This window comes from Myripristis murdjan, chromosome 22 (assembly GCF_902150065.1).
Source record: "Myripristis murdjan chromosome 22, fMyrMur1.1, whole genome shotgun sequence".
Lineage (NCBI taxonomy): Eukaryota > Metazoa > Chordata > Actinopteri > Holocentriformes > Holocentridae > Myripristis > Myripristis murdjan.
Window position 1 is genome coordinate 3,803,004 of NC_044001.1, and position 16,916 is coordinate 3,819,919.

The 16,916-nt window shown below is 44.5% G+C and overlaps 1 protein-coding gene across 1 annotated transcript in view; it reads left to right on the top strand.

The window, feature by feature from the left end:
• Nucleotides 1-16,165, top strand: part of kcnh5b (potassium voltage-gated channel, subfamily H (eag-related), member 5b) — a 208,562-nt gene extending 192,397 nt beyond the window's left edge. Inside the window, exon 13 of the mRNA XM_030044846.1 lies at nucleotides 14,270-16,165. Coding sequence (XP_029900706.1) covers nucleotides 14,270-15,382 — 1,113 coding nt within the window. The 3' untranslated portion in view covers nucleotides 15,383-16,165. The remainder of the gene's footprint in view (nucleotides 1-14,269) is intronic.
• Nucleotides 16,166-16,916: the final 751 nt, after the last annotated feature.

Genomic DNA, 16,916 nt, shown 5'->3' on the forward strand with positions numbered 1-16,916 from the left:
GTCACCAATGCTCTGCCGCCTCAGGAACTGCAGAGCTCCAAACCTCCTCTGGCATCAACATCAGCACAGAAATATTTAAATCTTCAATCAGGCGTCTCCATGTGGCGGTCTGATGGACGAGTCTGGGTTTGGGGAACGCCAGGAGAACGTTCCCCGCCTCCAGGAGAACGTTCCCCGCCTCCAGGAGAACGTTCCCCGCCTCCAGGAGAACGTTCCCTGCCTGAGCGCATTGTGCCGACTGTGCAGTTTGCTGGAGGAGGGGTCATGCTGTGGGCTGGTGTTTCTGGGCTCGGCCTCGGCCCCTCAGCTCCACTGAAGGGAAATCTGAACGCTTCAGCTCACCGACACATTTTGGACAATTCTCTGCTTCCAGCTCTGTGGGACCAGTTTGGGGAAGGAAGGCCCTTTCCTGTCCCAGCAGGACTGAGCCCCAGTGCACAGAGCAGCTCCATAAAGGCGTGGCCGGCCGAGTTTGGTGTGGAAGAACTTGAGCGGCCCGCACAGAGCCCCGACCTCAACCCCATCCAACACCTTTGGGATCAACTAGAACGGAGACTGGGAGCCGGGCCCTCTGGAAAGAAAGCCTGAAGAGTGGAAGCTCCTGCAGGTGGACCAGGACTTGTGTCCATATTGTGCATCTGGATGGATAAATTGCATTTTGAATAAGTGGTAGTTTTTTGGGGATTTTAGATGAACTGTATCTTTAAACCCAGGCCTTTAAAGGTGTGTTATTGCTACTCCAGCTTAACAAACTCGTTTTTTTCCGCATGAGGTTTTGTTTGAATGTCCGTCTTGTGTCGGCTGCTCCTCGCTAACAGGCTCCTTTGTCATTCCCGCTCTAAGTGACTAAGCATTTTCCCGGCGGCGCGCACACACAGCGGCTTTCCGGCGGCTTCTGCGGACAAGTGCGCTAATGAACGAGAGAAACAGAGAGGGAGAGAGAGAGGGAGAGAGAGAGAGGTGTGTGTGTGAACGCCGGCGTTGCTGCATAAACAAGAAGGAGATGAGCCATCAAAGCGGATTGATTTCCTATTTGATCGCAGACGCAGAGACAGTACAGTCGGGGGGGAGAGGGGGAGGGTGACATCAGCGCAAAAAACAAAGTGTGTTGATGATGAAAGGCAAAGAGAAAGAAAGAGAGAGAGAGAGAGGAGGAGGAGGAGAGCTAGACAAAGACGAGGGAATCATGACCCACAGTGCAATGCAGCAAATCCCCTCCCAGGCCACGTTTGATATTGACTTCGCTAAATAAGAGAGCGAGCAAACTCTCTCTCTCTCTCTTTCTCTCTCTCCCTCTCACTCTCTCTCTCTCTATTCTCACTACAAAGAACTCCATCTTATTATCTCATCATTCTCAGTATTTAATATTTAATTTATCTCTTTTTCTAAGGTTAGCCCTTATATATTCCTGTATATTTTAGTTTTTAGTCTTTATAGTCTTTATTGTATATATTTAGCATTTATTCTTTTTTTTTTTTTTTTTTTTTTTTTTTTTTTAACTTTATTGTATGTTTCTACTGTTGCTGCTGGAACACCAGAATTTCCCTGGTTGGGATCAACAAAGTATATCTATCTATCTATCTATCTATCTATCTATCTATTTAATCAGTATTAAACTCTTAGTTTTGTTTAATAATATAAATATATATTTAAAAAAAAAAAAATCTGCCAGTGGGATGAGATAATCCCACTTGTTTCCAGTAGAGGTTCACTCATTTTTTTTTTTTTTTTTTTTTTTTTTTTTTCTGGCAACACACCTTAATATGTTGAAACAAGCCAGAATAAGTATTAAATGACACTCATTTCAGGTAAAATCTGTAAACAAGTGGGATTATATCTCATCTCGCTGGCGGATGTTTCACTTTATTTGAAGAGAGATTATTTGAACAGTTAGCATAACACACATTTTAAATGCGCTGGGGAAAAAAATTGAAAAGCCATTATTTCTGGCCACAGAGCATGAGGAGATGCTTCAATATTCTGTAGTTTCAGGAGTTTTCTTTAAAAAAAAAAAAAAAAAAAAAAGATTGAGATTGATCCGAGGGTCTGCGACAAAGATCGAGTCGCTAAACGCCGAAATGAGCGCAGAGCCGCCGCTTTAAAATCACATCTGATCGTGTGTTAGTTTGATGAATGAGGGTCTTTGTGTCTTTCCTTCTCTCTTTCTTTCTCTTTTCCTTTTTTCTCTCCCTCTCTTCTTTCTCTAACTCCAGCTTAATAAAGGCCTATAGGCTCTTTTTTCTTTCCCTCCCTCATCACTCTTCCCTTCTTCTCTTTTAGTTTCTTGTCACCTGCTTTTATAGTATAATGTCAATTTTCTCTTCCTCTCTTCTCCTCTCCCAGTCTTTCTCTCTCTCTCTCTCTCTCTTTCCACCTACATTTTGTATAATGTAATATTTCCTCCCCTATCCTCTTTACGTCTCTCTGCCGCGATTCAGCACAATGTGTAATGTGTTCTCCACCCCCCCCTCCCCCCCGAGCCAGAATATTATGGTCTGGATAAAATAAAATGAAGACATTACTCAGCCTAAACAGCTTCTTGCTTGGAAACACTGGAAAAAAAGCCCGACGCTTCTCTTCCGCTCCGCTCGTGGAAGGACAGGGAATTAATATTTAAACAGCCCAGAACTCGCATTTGGGCTCGGGCGTTGTGTTTACTGTCTCTGCTTAACGCCGTCACTCGTGGCCGGCCTTTATCGATGCTGAAATCCACTTTATATCTATCGAACAGGAGCTTTGAAGTCTTTGCTAAAAATAGATTGTGGTGGTGCCGTGATGGTTGGAGCGTCTCTTCACCCGCAGCTGCAAAAAATAAAAAAAAAAAAGCAACAAAAAAAAAAAAAAAAAACGAGTGTCTGGATGCTTCTCCTCCTGTAGGAACATAACTTTTCCTCTCGTTATTCTCCCTTTCAGAAGTAATTCCTAAAAGAGAGCACGGAGTGATTGGCAAGCCGATCGCTTTCTCGATCCTCGCGCGGAGAGGCGGCACGCGTCGCCTCCCAAAACGCCGACAAAAACATCGGAGGCGAGGCTCATTACAGCCGCTCTATTCTTAACTCTGCAGCCGCGACTCGGTGAAGAGAAACTGGTTTCTTCTCTCACTGTACCTGTGGCTCGGCTGGAAAACGTGGGACGTGACATTTTAATAGTTTAATTAACGATGCGAAATGCCGCGCGCGTCTGCAGGGAGGACAGTGTGTTCACAAATGCGGTCGATGTAATGACTTCCGTTGCATTTCATCTGTATGTGGTTTATCTAATGGCCTGTGATTCACTCTGTGGCCCCTCTGTCACTGACGCTCACTGACCTCGGCGATAGCGACCGGCTCGTACGGCTCCGTTCCTTTGAAATGACTCAGAAGGCTTTTTCTTTTAAATTTTTGATTTACAAGCATTGCACTCGGCTTTATCATTGCATTTACTGCTTAAGTGCATCCCGATGCTGCTGCGTTTTCAAGTTCGACTCATTTTCTCTTAAATAACACATTATTAATACTGTTAATACCTGCCTCTACTCTGCCTCTGATTGGCTGGTGCTTATTTTTTCCATTGGTTTAGGTTGGTTAAGGTCACAGTTAGGGCTCGGGTTAGCCAAGCAGAGGCAGAGTAGGGGCGTGACTTCCTGGAAAACTTGCGATTCAATCGATTGTTTTCCATCGTTCATACCAAAGAGCCGCTCGAAAGAATCAGATCATTCAGGAGTGAATTATCACGAATCGGCCGCTTTCAGCTGGATTCAGCATTTTGAATCGATTTAAAAGGGAAGGAGATGAGCTTTCTGATTGGTAGTTGGATGCAAAGCGAATCAGGCCTGAAGGACCGAAACAGAAATCCTGTTGCGACAAAATAAAACATCTTCGGCAACGAAAAGAGCTTCAGGCTGACAACAGCAGAGCAGCTGCAGCTTCTCATCCGACTTATTCCTGATTTGTGCAACAAAAGCGTGAACAAAACGGATGACGGGCGCTTGAGCTTGTTTGTTTCTCCGTCTCTCTGCAGTGCTGCCCCCTCCTGGTTTGGAGAATTATGTCCTCTGATCAGATCGTGCCGCATGTTTGCCATCAGCTCTGGTCTGTGCTTTATTTGCAAAAAGTGAAAACGCTTCGGCCTTAGCTCAAGTTATGAATTTGGATCTGAGTCTAGGAGTTTCATGGGTGCCCAGTGCCCAGTTTTTTTTTCCTTGTGGTCAAATGAAAGGAGGATTTCTCTGTGAGGTTATTATTTTTATTGTCGTGCCACACACACACAGCTCAGGGAAAGCCTTATGTCACATGAAGTGGAAGGAGACGGTGCAGAACACGACACAAAGGCGGCGGCGGTGACTTTTCGCTCGGTGAAGACGCCCGTCAGGTATCATCATTAGCTTTCTGCGCTTGTCTCCCATCTCCTTTTTTTTTTTTTTTTTTGAAAGCACTGCAGGCTTCTCGTTTTGAATAATTGATGCGTCTTCTCGTGACTCGGCGAGGGTCCCTGCGTTTGTTTTTTTTCTGATGGGTTTTCGGGTCGGGGGGGATAACCGCTCCCCTCCAGGCTGTGCTTCCTTGTTAATTCCTCTTTCCATTAGCACGTTTTCATCCTCGAATCTGCATACGGGAGCTCTCGGGAGGACGCGGCGCTCCTCTCAGGGGAGCGAGGGGTGAACTCTGAAAGGACCGCGGTGACGTGACTCAATGCACATCATGTCTTAGATAACCGCATCGTGCATAATTCAGCAAAATTGAGATTTGGGGGAGGGTGACGTGCTGCACAGCCATATCAGTGAAATACTGTCTGTGCATTAAAGGTTGAAGGTATTGACCACCGCTGAAAAAAAAAACAACACAAACCAAAAAATCCAACTCATAAATGTTACTAAACGATGTGTCTGAATTATACATGCACCAAATATTACTAGAAACTGTCTGCACGTCCCTTCGTCGGGGTCGATTTGATGTCACACGGCGATCATAAATTCAGAGTGTGAGCTTATTCTGCCGTCTCATTTCAGGATTTTCTTTAAAGGGATTCAACTTCTCAATTCTCCCATTACACCGTGTAATTACCCACCAAATGGTCTAACCTGGGTAAATGTGGCACCAAAGTGAAAGCTGAGATGATATCTGTAAGCATCTGCAATGATATAAGACACCTGCAGTGTTTTAGTGAAGCTGGAACCCCGAATGCTTTTCTAATATCGATGCAAAACATTTTCCAAAGCAGTTTATGTTCATGCATGTCGTCGTCTGTCCAGTAAAGCCGCACAGTTTGTGGGCTCACAGGTGAAAATTCCTTTTAATGTTCCCAGATGCGGCGTTTCATTTTCGCGTGTTTTGAGCGTTTCCGATAGGGATGGGCGATACCACACTTTTAGGATTCGATACGATACCAATACTTTTTCCTGCATTTTCATCGATAGTACCGATACTGATAATTTCTTATTTGCAGTTTTTTTCATTCAAAATATTATTGCATTTAAGACAAATTACATGACAAATACAGACCATTTATACCATATTTATTATGGTCAATACATAATAAAACTAAAATTAAAATAAATAACATAAATATGAATGAAATAAATTAAATATGAACATATTTAATACGGACACGAGGTGTCATGTCGACTGTTGTGGTTTTTTTTTTTTTTTTTTTTTTTTTTTTTTTTTTTGTTCCTGACTGCAAACACCGGTCGGCAAAACAGTATAATATAAGATTCAATACATCTGAATATATTTTGCAGCTTGGACTGGTGTTTTCAAGCCAATAAGGTTGAAAGTTGAAACGTTTAGAAACAAAGTCCATAGCAAATTTTATTTTATTTATTATCGTTGCATATATCCAGGAGACTCTGATTCTGTGTTCACCAATATTACGGTTATTGTCAAAACTAAAAGACACACTTCTAGAACCAGCTTTTGCTCAAGGGCACTCTGGTAGGGACAGGCGCTGCACGCTGACCGCTGCAGGGATCAAACCTGTGACGACACACACCTTCCTGAAAGGGTGTGTGTGTGCTTCACTGTATTTAATCATCAGACTGTGACGGGCCACAGGTGTGTGCAGCGTGCCGGGCAGGAGGCAGCTGTTGCATAACCTCCATTTCCTCTACGCTGGAAATGTGTGATTTTTATTTATTTTTTTATTTATTTATTTAGTCTGTGATTGATTTTTTTTGTTGGTTTCTTCTGTTTCCTCTGCTCTGTGTTGTGTTGAATCAGCCCCATGTGAGGAACAGGAGTGTGAATAATTGAGTCGTCTGTATTTGCCATTTGGAGGAAAGAAAAAGAAAAAGTCACCTCCTGCGCGGCTTCCAGAGCCACTGCTGACGTCAAAGTACACTTCACTTTGGAAAAACAATATTTAAGCTGCACTAAGTGAGACGTTTGTGTCAAAATGATGTTTTATTCAATCACAAACTGGGTCTGCAACAAAGAACAGCATCTCACACTAAGGCACTGCAGATTTATAGGAATAAAGTCACGGCCACTAGGCTCCGCCACTGTGCAGGTACAAGTTTACAGAGTCCATGTGCGTCCATTGGCTCGTTTCCTAATTTAGTCGACGTCGTGTCAGAATCAGAACAGAGCAACATGGACGACAGCCGGAAAAAAAAAACATCACAAAAGCCGCTTTAGTTTGACGTTTTGCATCGCCGAGGCTCGAGCTCGTTAACTAAAACCTCAGCTTTTTAGCTCGTTAGCTCAAATACTTCAGGTGAGGCTTCAGGTGAGGGTTAAGGTTAACCAGCAACATGAGCCACACCTCTGCCTACTTCCTAAAATTAGTTTTTTATCTTTGGAGAGCATTTGTGAAAATCTGTTTCAGCCAGTGATTTTGGCATCCAGATCAATTTCTCATCAAAGATGGTGCTCATGATAATTTTATAAATGGCACCCTGCAGCCTGCATCTGCACTTATTGTCGAGATCCCCGGCCAGAATCAGACTGCTGACACAGAGTTAGTGAGAGGAACGCCGGAGCGCTTCACTTTCACTCAAAAAACGAAGTATAATCTGGAAAAAAGAACAAGATGATTGGTGGCATTAAAGCGCTGCAGAGCACATTATGGCTGAGTATTAAAGTAATGATTCATGCCAGGACCTGGGATTACATCAAATCTTTTTCAGGTGACATTATTTATCCTGATCCATGTCAGGGCTTCATGCTGATTGGTTGAAGCAGATCCACCTGAGCAGGGCGTGCATGAAGGTGTGTGGACCTTAACCAGCTCAGGTGTGCAAGAGGAGACTAAAACCTGCAGGACTGGAGGGCCTTGAAGCCTGGGGCTGCGTTCCAAACCGCATACTTCTGCTTTTTACTTTTAGTATGTACTGCAGCTGCCCTTACAAAGTATGCAGTGTAGTATGCAGTATCCAAGCGTATGCATACTATTGGGACACACTACATACGTCCTCCCTGACCTCCGACCCTCTTGCTCACTTCCAACGCCACGCCGTCCGTAGCGCCACACGTGCGTCGTGTTGTCTTCCGTGTGTATATGTGGGCGTGGCTTGTACACGCAGCTCAGTCAGTGCGACGTAACATCCGCTGTGCAAAGGATTGTGGGTCAGAATGGCCAGGGAAGCATGCTGACATGCATACTGCGAAATCTGACCGAGTGTAGTAGAACATCCTGATACTCTTGGCATACTGCATCTGACATACTATGTATTGGGACATACTAATTCTTTTTTCTTGCATACTAAATAGTATGGTAGTATGGATATTGGAACGCAGGGTGAGTTTAGGGTCCGCTGCTTTAGACTACATCACACTGCTGCTGCTGCTTCATAAAAACATGCATTTTTCACGTCAAGGCGGCACAAAACGTGACGCTGACGTTGTTTCCTGTAGGTCTGTTCCACGCTTTGCCTTGATGCCGAGCTGACGTGATGCTAAAGACGTTTTGAAATCTGATTGTATCTGATATCATGTACAGTGGTCCCTCGTTTATCGTGGGAGTTACGTTCTAAAAATAACCCGCAATAGGCGAAATCCGCGAAGTAGTCTTTATTTTTTACAATTATTGTAGATGTTTTAAGGCTGTAAAACCCCTCACTACACACTTTATACACTTTTCTCAGACAGGCATTAACATTTTCTCACTTTTCTCTCTTGTTTAAACTCTCAAAGTTTAAACCTTCGTAGAAAAATAAGTCCAGTATTATAGAATGAACACATTCTGTACTGTACAGGAGACACGGCACGGAGGAGATTGATTGACAGTGGTCTACAGTCCCTTAGCCAATCAGGACGGAGAACACAATGCGCAGGCTCTCCCTTAGCCAATCAGGACGCAGAACACAATGCGCTGTAAAAAAAAAAAAAAAAAAGCATGCAAAATTGCACTAAAAAAAATCCGCGAAACTGCGAGGCCGTGAAAGGTGAACCGCGTTATAGCGAGGGACAACTGTAGTTCTCTAAAGTCAATCTGGATATGACAAAAAAAAAACGAGATTCGCGCTGATGGTCAGATCAAGGCCTTAGTCTGCTCCAAGAAGCAAAGCTTGTTGATGCACCACCAGCAAACGGACACTCACTCCTCACCGAGAATCAGGTAAAGACTTTGGCTGCAGCTTCATAAATAATAATCTCTGCTGATGAAGCACCTTTCAATACGTTTGTGCGGTTTCTCCAAATCAGTTCCAGCTCCGGGGGTTGGAAGCGGAGACGAAGAAGAAACTTTAGATAGAGATAGAAATACAAAACTTACGAGACGGTCCGGAGAAAGCTGGACTCGCGGACGACGAGTGAAGCTGCTGTTTGATTTTTTTTTTTTTTCCACTAAGAGGAGGAAATCCCCGTCCGAGCGCTGTGCACTGCACCGATGACACATTTCATGATTCGTGCTGTAATGAAGTCCTTTGGTTTTTCAAGAATTCTGTTATTAAATTATTTCCTGCCCAGTGAAGTTTAACTGTATGTGGATGTTTGCTTAGCGGATGGTGTCGGTGTCTTTGTTTTTAATGCTCAGTGATGAATTTCAAGTGCATTTGTGTTTTCTAGGAAGTCACTCGTCTGTTGCAGATCGCTGTAGTTGATTATTCAGCTGTTTTTTTCTCTCACCATGTAATCAGTTATTCCATGTGCCTTGATGTTCAGGCTAATGAGGACGCCGTGACGCCGTCTTTGCCATTTGTTAGATTTATCTCAATACATTTCGTTTTGTTTTTTTTTTGTTGTTGTTTTTTTTGCTCTGCATGCTAATGCACAAGAGTCCTGGGAGTCATTTAACAAACAGATTAAAGCCCAAAGTTTGAAACGATGAAGTCTGAAAAACACGAATAATTTCCCAAGTGAGAGAATCGGTGTGAAAGTCGGTGATTGAAATGCGCCGCTCGTGGAGACGCTGGTCTGCACGGAGGAGGAGTGACTAACACCACTTTTTTTTTTTTTTTTTTTTTTTTTTTGAGCACTTCCAAAAGTCTGCACTTTTTACTTGAGCAATTTTTAAGTGTTTAATAATGTCACCTGAAAAAGATTTGATGTAATCACAGGTCCTGGCATGAATCATTACTTTAATACTCAGCCATAATGTGCTCTGCAGCGCTTTAATGCCACCAATCATCTTGTTAGAACAGGCTTTCTTTCTTTTCTTTTCCACATTATACTTCGTTTTTTGAGTGAAAGTCAAGCGCTCCGGCGTTCCTCTCACTAACTCTGTGTCAGCAGTCTGATTCTGGCCGGGGATCTCGACAATAAGTGCAGATGCAGGCTGCAGGGTGCCATTTATAAAATTATCATGAGCACCATCTTTGATGAGAAATTGATCTCGACGCCCAAACTCGGTGGCTTAAGCAGATTCTCTCAAATGCTCTCCAAAGATAAAAAACTAATCTCTGTCATTAGCCAGGTTATGAATGCTGTAGATTTAACATTACATTTTTTTTTATGAGATTCTTCACACTGGTCAAACACTCCTGAGGGCACGGGGATAATCAAAGCTTAACAGAAGCCTCTAGTTTCTCGGTGATCTCTCCATTAATATCACATCTATTCAGTTTAGTGTCTTGGAAGTTTTAATTTATCAGTATAACCTTCTTCATATCTCAAAAAAACAGAGCAATTAATCCCCAGTCTGAATAATGCCCTGTTATTTGATGCGTGTCATGGCGGACGGCCGTTTTATAACGTGAACGAGGTTCCATGTGAGCGATGCTGATTGAGGAGACAGAAGGATGGAATAATTAGGTCAGCAGAAATTAGGCTGAGTGCAGGATGTGAGTCAGGCCGCTCGGCACGGCGCAAAACAGTCAACACACTCGTCTCGAGGACGGTTAGGACGCCAGGCGCTGCCAACGGTCGCCAAACGTCGCTGCCGCCGCCGCCAATCCATTTTCTGCGGAGCGTTTTTAATCCTCTGAGTGATGCATCTCGGCGAGCGATCTGCGTTTTTGGTTTCTCGAATAGTTTCGTTTAACTTGAGAAAAGACGCAGCGGGACAGCGCGCAGACGAGGATGAGGCTCCTCCCACCGCAGGGCGCGAGTTTGAGTCCGAACCCTCACAAAGTGTCCTTGAGCCAAGGCGCTGGTTAAGTTAACTGTATTGGTTCAAAAGGCTCCACACACCCACGTCTACAATCCATGCAAAGCAACATCTCACAAAGCCAGACGCTCAATGAGAACGAGGAAAAACTTCCGTAATAATCTGTTTATTTTATTAAAAAATGGAAGGAAACTCAGGAGGCGCCGCACAGCGAGGGATCCTTATTCCAGCGTTGAGCGAGGAGAGCAGAAAGTGGGCAAATATTAAATATTCATAACAAAATGGAACATAAACAAAACAGAAAAAGGCTTGCTGCGGCTCGGCTGTAGGTCCATGCAGTCGTTTTTTTTTTTGTGTGTGTGACTAAAAAGCGAATGCCTGATGGTGCAGCATTGTTTCCACATTTGGGTCACTGTGACACAGTAACTTTGAAGTGTTTCCGCCCCAGTTTGTGCTCCAAAATACTCGGAGCCGTCAACTCAGACAACCTCGACAATCTGCGAGCGAGTCGACGGGCCAGCAGGTTCGCTCAGCAGAGTGTGTCTGACATGCTAAATATGTTACTACTGTGTTTACAGCGTGAAAATGACACTAAAGTGACCAGAAACTCCAGTTAGACACCAAACACGCCGACCTGAGCTAACTCTGTCTCATCTGAAATCAGCCAGGTGTTTTCAAAAGTAAATTATAAGAACAATTAAAGCCAGTATGTTAAGGAAATATAATGAAATACATTAGTTATGTTTGATTGTCATAATAAATAAATAGATAAATAAATAAAAATGTTTGAATGGTATAAATTGAATTGGAACTCGGGGAAAAAGAATGTGACTGTCTGTGTTGTGGCCGGCAGCTGTTTTATTTTATTTTATTTTATTTTAATTTTTGTTTATTTTGTTGTTGTTGTTTTAATTTAAAGTGCTTTCCAAATTGATTTTCTGGAGGATAAAGGGGCAGATTAAATTAGATTATTCTTCTTTCTGCTCCCTTTCATTCAAGATTTGGGAATGTTGTGTTTATAGTGTATTGTTTTTTTTTGTTTGTTTTGTTTTGTTTTTCACTGAATGAAATAAAATAAATAAATAAAAATTTAAAAAAAATAAAGTGATTTTAAATGTTTGTGCCATTGTGGCCTGTTTTGCAAATAATGCAACATACTTTATTTTCTGGGTTCAAACATCCACCTTTATGATTTTCTGCTTCGGCAGCTAACAAAGTCCTCAGCATCCAGAAGCCAAAAAGTTTCCACGGGGACTATTTTCTCTGGCGGAGGGAGCGTTTCACGGAAAACTGATGTGGATGACGTTGTTATGATGGTGTGAAGACGGTCTCTGTTAGTTCATTTTCATATCGTGGTGGAATGAATGGAAATGAATGGCTGGAGAAAAGTTTTAAAATACCACTGCTTGCTTGAAAAAAAAAAACAACAAAAAAAACATTGGTAACACTACTACAATAAGAGTACAACAATTAACGTTAGTTAACGTTAGTTAATGCCTTAATGGTTAAGTAACTGTTAATGATTATTATGGCATTTACTAATGTTAATAATATCTACAATAACCCTTAAATAACATATAAATTAATACCTTAGCATGAACAGCATTAGTACATGATTCTTAGACACATTAGTTAACGGTTAGTTAACTGTTACTTAATGTTCATTACCTGTTACTTAATGTTTATTACCTGTTACTTAATGTTTATTACCTGTTACTTAATGTTTATTACCTGTTACTTAATGTTCACTACCTGTTACTTAATGTTTATTACCTGTTACTTAATGTTTATTACCTGTTACTTAATGTTCACTACCTGTTACTTAATGTTTATTACCTGTTACTTAATGTTTATTACCTGTTACTTAATGTTCACTACCTGTTACTTAATGTTTATTACCTGTTACTTCATGTTTATTACGGCATTAACTAATGTTAATTGTTGTACTCTTATTGTAAAGTGTTACCAAAACATTTTACACAGGACTACATATACACAACATGCAAAATGAGTGGAATAGTCCTTTAATCACCACTCACTATCCATACATATAAACTCCCTGGCCATCGTTAAGCTTCCTTATACATTTACATTACATTATAGGCATTTAGTTGATGCTGTAAGGAGCTTTCAGATAAATCTCCAACCAGTCCAACCAGTTCACCAATTTACCAAAACCTCGAGTGGGGAAAATGAACGGGAGCTGACAGTGTAGGGGATCATGATGCTAACTGACATTTATGTAAGTGCCACATCCCTCCATCATCCCCATATCCACCTCTTCATCAGCCGGGTGCCAGTCAGAGAGCAAGTTCACGCTGCAAACTGTCATCCGACGTGTGTGTGTGTGTGTGTGTGAAAGCTTACGCTGGCATTTCCTCGCCAAAATTTAACTCCCAGTGACCACGGTGACAGTTTTCACACTCGAGCGAACTTTGTCTTTGTGAGCGGAAATTTACTCTGCATACAGTTTCTCTCTCTCTCTCTCTGTGTGTGTGTGTGCAAACTTTCTGTTTCACTCTGACGGTTTTATTTTGTTTTGACATAAAGAAAATATGCCGGAGAAAACAGGAGAAGGAGCAGACGTTCTTCATTTGAAACAGTGGCTCAAATTCAGATTTCAGCAGACACTTCCACACTTGCGCTGAACGCTGTGTTACACTTGTTTAAACGCACTTTGGATGACATTTGAAGGTGCACTCTCCGTTCTTGAGAAGATAACAGAAGGAACTTTAGCTGCCGGGGTTGATATGAGGTGACTGACAACCATTGGAGATTTAAAAAAAAAAAAAAAAAAAAAAAAATCCCTACCTGTTTGATCCTTTAAAGTTGAATCCCAACACATCAGCCTTCATCAGCTCGGTGCTGACGGCGCTCTTTTGTACTCTGCCTCTTAAAGACAGTGGGCTTTTTGTTCTTCTCAGGCAGCCAAGTGCAAAGAGCCGCTCAAAGGAAATGATGAGATCCCTCTGTCATCAGTGGCAGGACGTCATGTACGTTTCATTAAACCACAGCGTAGTTCCTTCACAGGTTTTGTTTTGTTTTTAATTAATAGCCTCCATCCAGCCGGGAGGGGGGGGTGGAGATGATTGACTCGGCCGCTCTGTTTCCGATGGGGTGGCTTTGCTTGGTTTGGCTCAGGAAGCTCCAGCCGTGACGGGTTGGATGCGAGGGAAGGAGGCAGCAGCGAGGCAGATGCATGAACCTGCTGTCAGACATTATGGATGATGGGTAGATGAATGGAGGGAGGCTGGTGAGGAGGCACGGATGGTTGGACGGGTGTATCATCGATGGATGGAGAGATGGGCCCTAAAGATCCCAGCCACAGGGAACATTATCATTTCACCCAAGAATAACACTCACGCTCCTGGCTGGCTGCCTGCCGAGGACAGGTTTCTGTCATTCCCAGTGTAATTAGTGTGTAAGGGGAGCCAGGAGAGCGCGTGGCGCCAGACTCGGGCTGAATAATACAGTGGGAGGTGCAGGAGCACTGATGGATAATTTAACACGGACCTCCAAAAGCCAGCCGCACTTTGCAGCACCTGGTTGTGCTGCAGAGGTAATGTGACAAGTTAATATATTAGAGAGACAGAGTTAAGACAGGCTGACAGATTTCCATAATACTAAATCTCCTTGGCTCTTTTTTTTTTTCTTCTCATTGTAGGAGAAAAAGTGTTTTCTTCACCAATGGTTAACCCCTCAGTGAGAAATTCAAGACTGAGAATTATTATTCATATTATTCATGTGAAATGATGAAGTGTTCTGATAAGTGTCCTGTTGTTCTCCCTGTGCTTCTCCCCCGCAGATCATTTTCCGCAAGATCAGTGAGGTGAAGAAGGAGGAGGAGGAGAGGCAGCGGGCGAAGAACGAGGTGCAGCTCACCATCCCGCAGGACCATCCCGTCCGCAAGCTCTTTCAGAAGTTCAAGCAGCAGAAGGAGCTGCGGAACCAGGGAGCCGCCGCCTCGCAGCTGGACCTGGAGAAGAACCAGCTGCAGGTGGAGCAGCACCACCAGCACCTGCACCCCCACAGCCTGCAGCTGGGCCACTCCAGCCTGCAGCACTCCCTGCCGCTCAGCCTGCAGCGGCCCCACTCCTCTCTGCAGAACGGGGCCCCGCCCAGCAGCAGCGTGCTGACGGTGTCTCAGGTCACGCCCATGCAGAGCTCCCTGGCGTACAGCCACCCCAGCGAGCCCCCCCTCAAGCAGAACAACTGTGATATCATGGAGCTGCAGCCGAGCTCCGCCGGAGCGGGGGGCGAGCAGACGTCCATCACCAGGCTCAAAGCCAGCGCCAGCCCCGCGCTGGGCAAGCCGGCCGCCAAGGCCAGCGGCTGGATGCGCCTCAAAAACAACATGGCCCCTCCTGTGGCCCCGACAGAGCTCAGGAAGGAGGGGCTCAACAACAACGTCAAGGCTGTTTCCGTGGAGATGCTCTCTCAGGAGGGCAAAGGTCAGGAGGCGGGAGGCAGGGGGGATATAGAGGAGGGCGGGGTGTCCAGCAACAACCCCCTCCGCAAGACAGACTCCTGCGACAGCGGCATCACCAAGAGTGAGCTGCGCATCGACCGGGCGGGGGAGGCGCGCACCCCGGCCGCCGTCACCCCGCTCCTCCACAGCCCTATCCCGGGAGGGGCGGGGTCTCCCCACCCCTTCTGCCCCATCCCGGAGCAGGCCCTGCAGGCGGCGCTGCACGACACCCGGCTGGAGCTCCGGGGGGACATCCAGACTCTGGGAGGCCGCCTGGGCGCCCTGGAGAGTCAGGTCGCCGAGATTATCAAACTGCTGTCGGACAAGAGGAGGCCCTCGGTGGGGGCGCCGCCGGCCTCCGCCACACCCAAAACCAAAATGAAACGCCAGGACATCTTCACCGTCTCCAGACCGGTGTCGCCGGACTCAGAGAAGGACGACGGCCTCTGAAGGGAGCTGAGCCAGTGGTGCAGGGGCGGCCGAGGCTGAGGGTCACCGCTGCGGCCCCAACCACCGCTACCAGTCAGGATCAGGCTGACATGGGACATCCAGTTGAGCTGCACCACTGGTCTCACCCCGCCCCCCCCCCCCCCCGACATGCGGACTGGCTTCTTTAGCATTTGCACACAGACGTTTGTCTCCCGGTCATGTGAGAGCGAGCGCCTCCTTTGTGATTGTACATACCTCTCTATGCATGTCCAGCTGGATTCTGGCCTGCCAAAGAAACAACTCCACATACGTATTGCCTGTATATTATGCAGTTGACTGCATGCAAAACTCTAGAGAACTGAGATTTTATTGAGCTACACTGTACATACGAATATTTTTCATTGATGATTTATTATGTGGACATTCAGGGTTTGCATACTGGTAGCACTATATACACCGAATAACAAATGGGTTTACTGGAAAAGGGGATAGTGCATGGATTTGCAAATAGAGAAATTTAAAGGGTTGAGTTTTATTTTAGTGACTAATTTATTTGTTGGTTTGGGTTTTGCCCATGAAATGAAATATAAGTTTGATAAGGCTCTCACCTCTCACTGGTTCCCGTATGTGATGCAGCATTATCCCTGAACGCGGTGAGCAATGCTATGGTTTAAGGTGATTTTTTTTATTTATTTCTTTTTTTTATATATATATATATATATATATCAGACCCGGCTTCTTGAAATGATTTCTATTTTTGATGACTGAGCTGTCCTCTGCCTCCGCTCGACGTCCGTCACACCCCGAACCGCTATTTTGTTCGAAATCCTCCTCGTGTCTTCTATGCACCGCTTGGGTACGCCTCTAGAATATTTCTGAATATTGTACCTTTTATTATTATTGTCTTTGAATGAAGGAAGGATGTTTTTTTTTTGTGTGTTTTTTTTTCTTTCTTCCCTCTGAGTTGGTCTGCATGTATCAGGGCTGGGAGAACGCACTCTGGGTAAAGCTGGGATGACAAGAAGGCTTTGGGGAAATAACATAGAGTTTAGTTCACATAAAAGTCCACTCAGCACAGTGACACATAATCCCACCGCCACCGCACACACACACACACACACACACACACACACACACACACACACACGGCGGTCTCAAAGCCTGCTCTGAATTCCATTACCGAAAAAAAAAGAAAAAAAAAAAACACAGCTTCGCCGCGAAAAAGCTCCGAGTAATAAAAAATGGAATACTGTACTTTTATGAAATCAGTTTTCTAAATCTGCATGCAAAGGAGTAATCTTTACGCTCCGGAGCGCATACATGGATGTGGGCGCACACGAGAAAACGCACACACACACACACACACACACACACACGCAGACGCAGACGCAGTGTGAATGTGCCTCTTGAATTTATCCCTCATGTTCCTAGAGACTCTTTATCAAAGGAGGCAGAGCAGGAGGGGTTTCTTTGAAATCAGCCCCGGAGCCCATGAGAACACACACACACACACACACACACACACACACACGAACGGAGTGAGCCAAGGCACAAA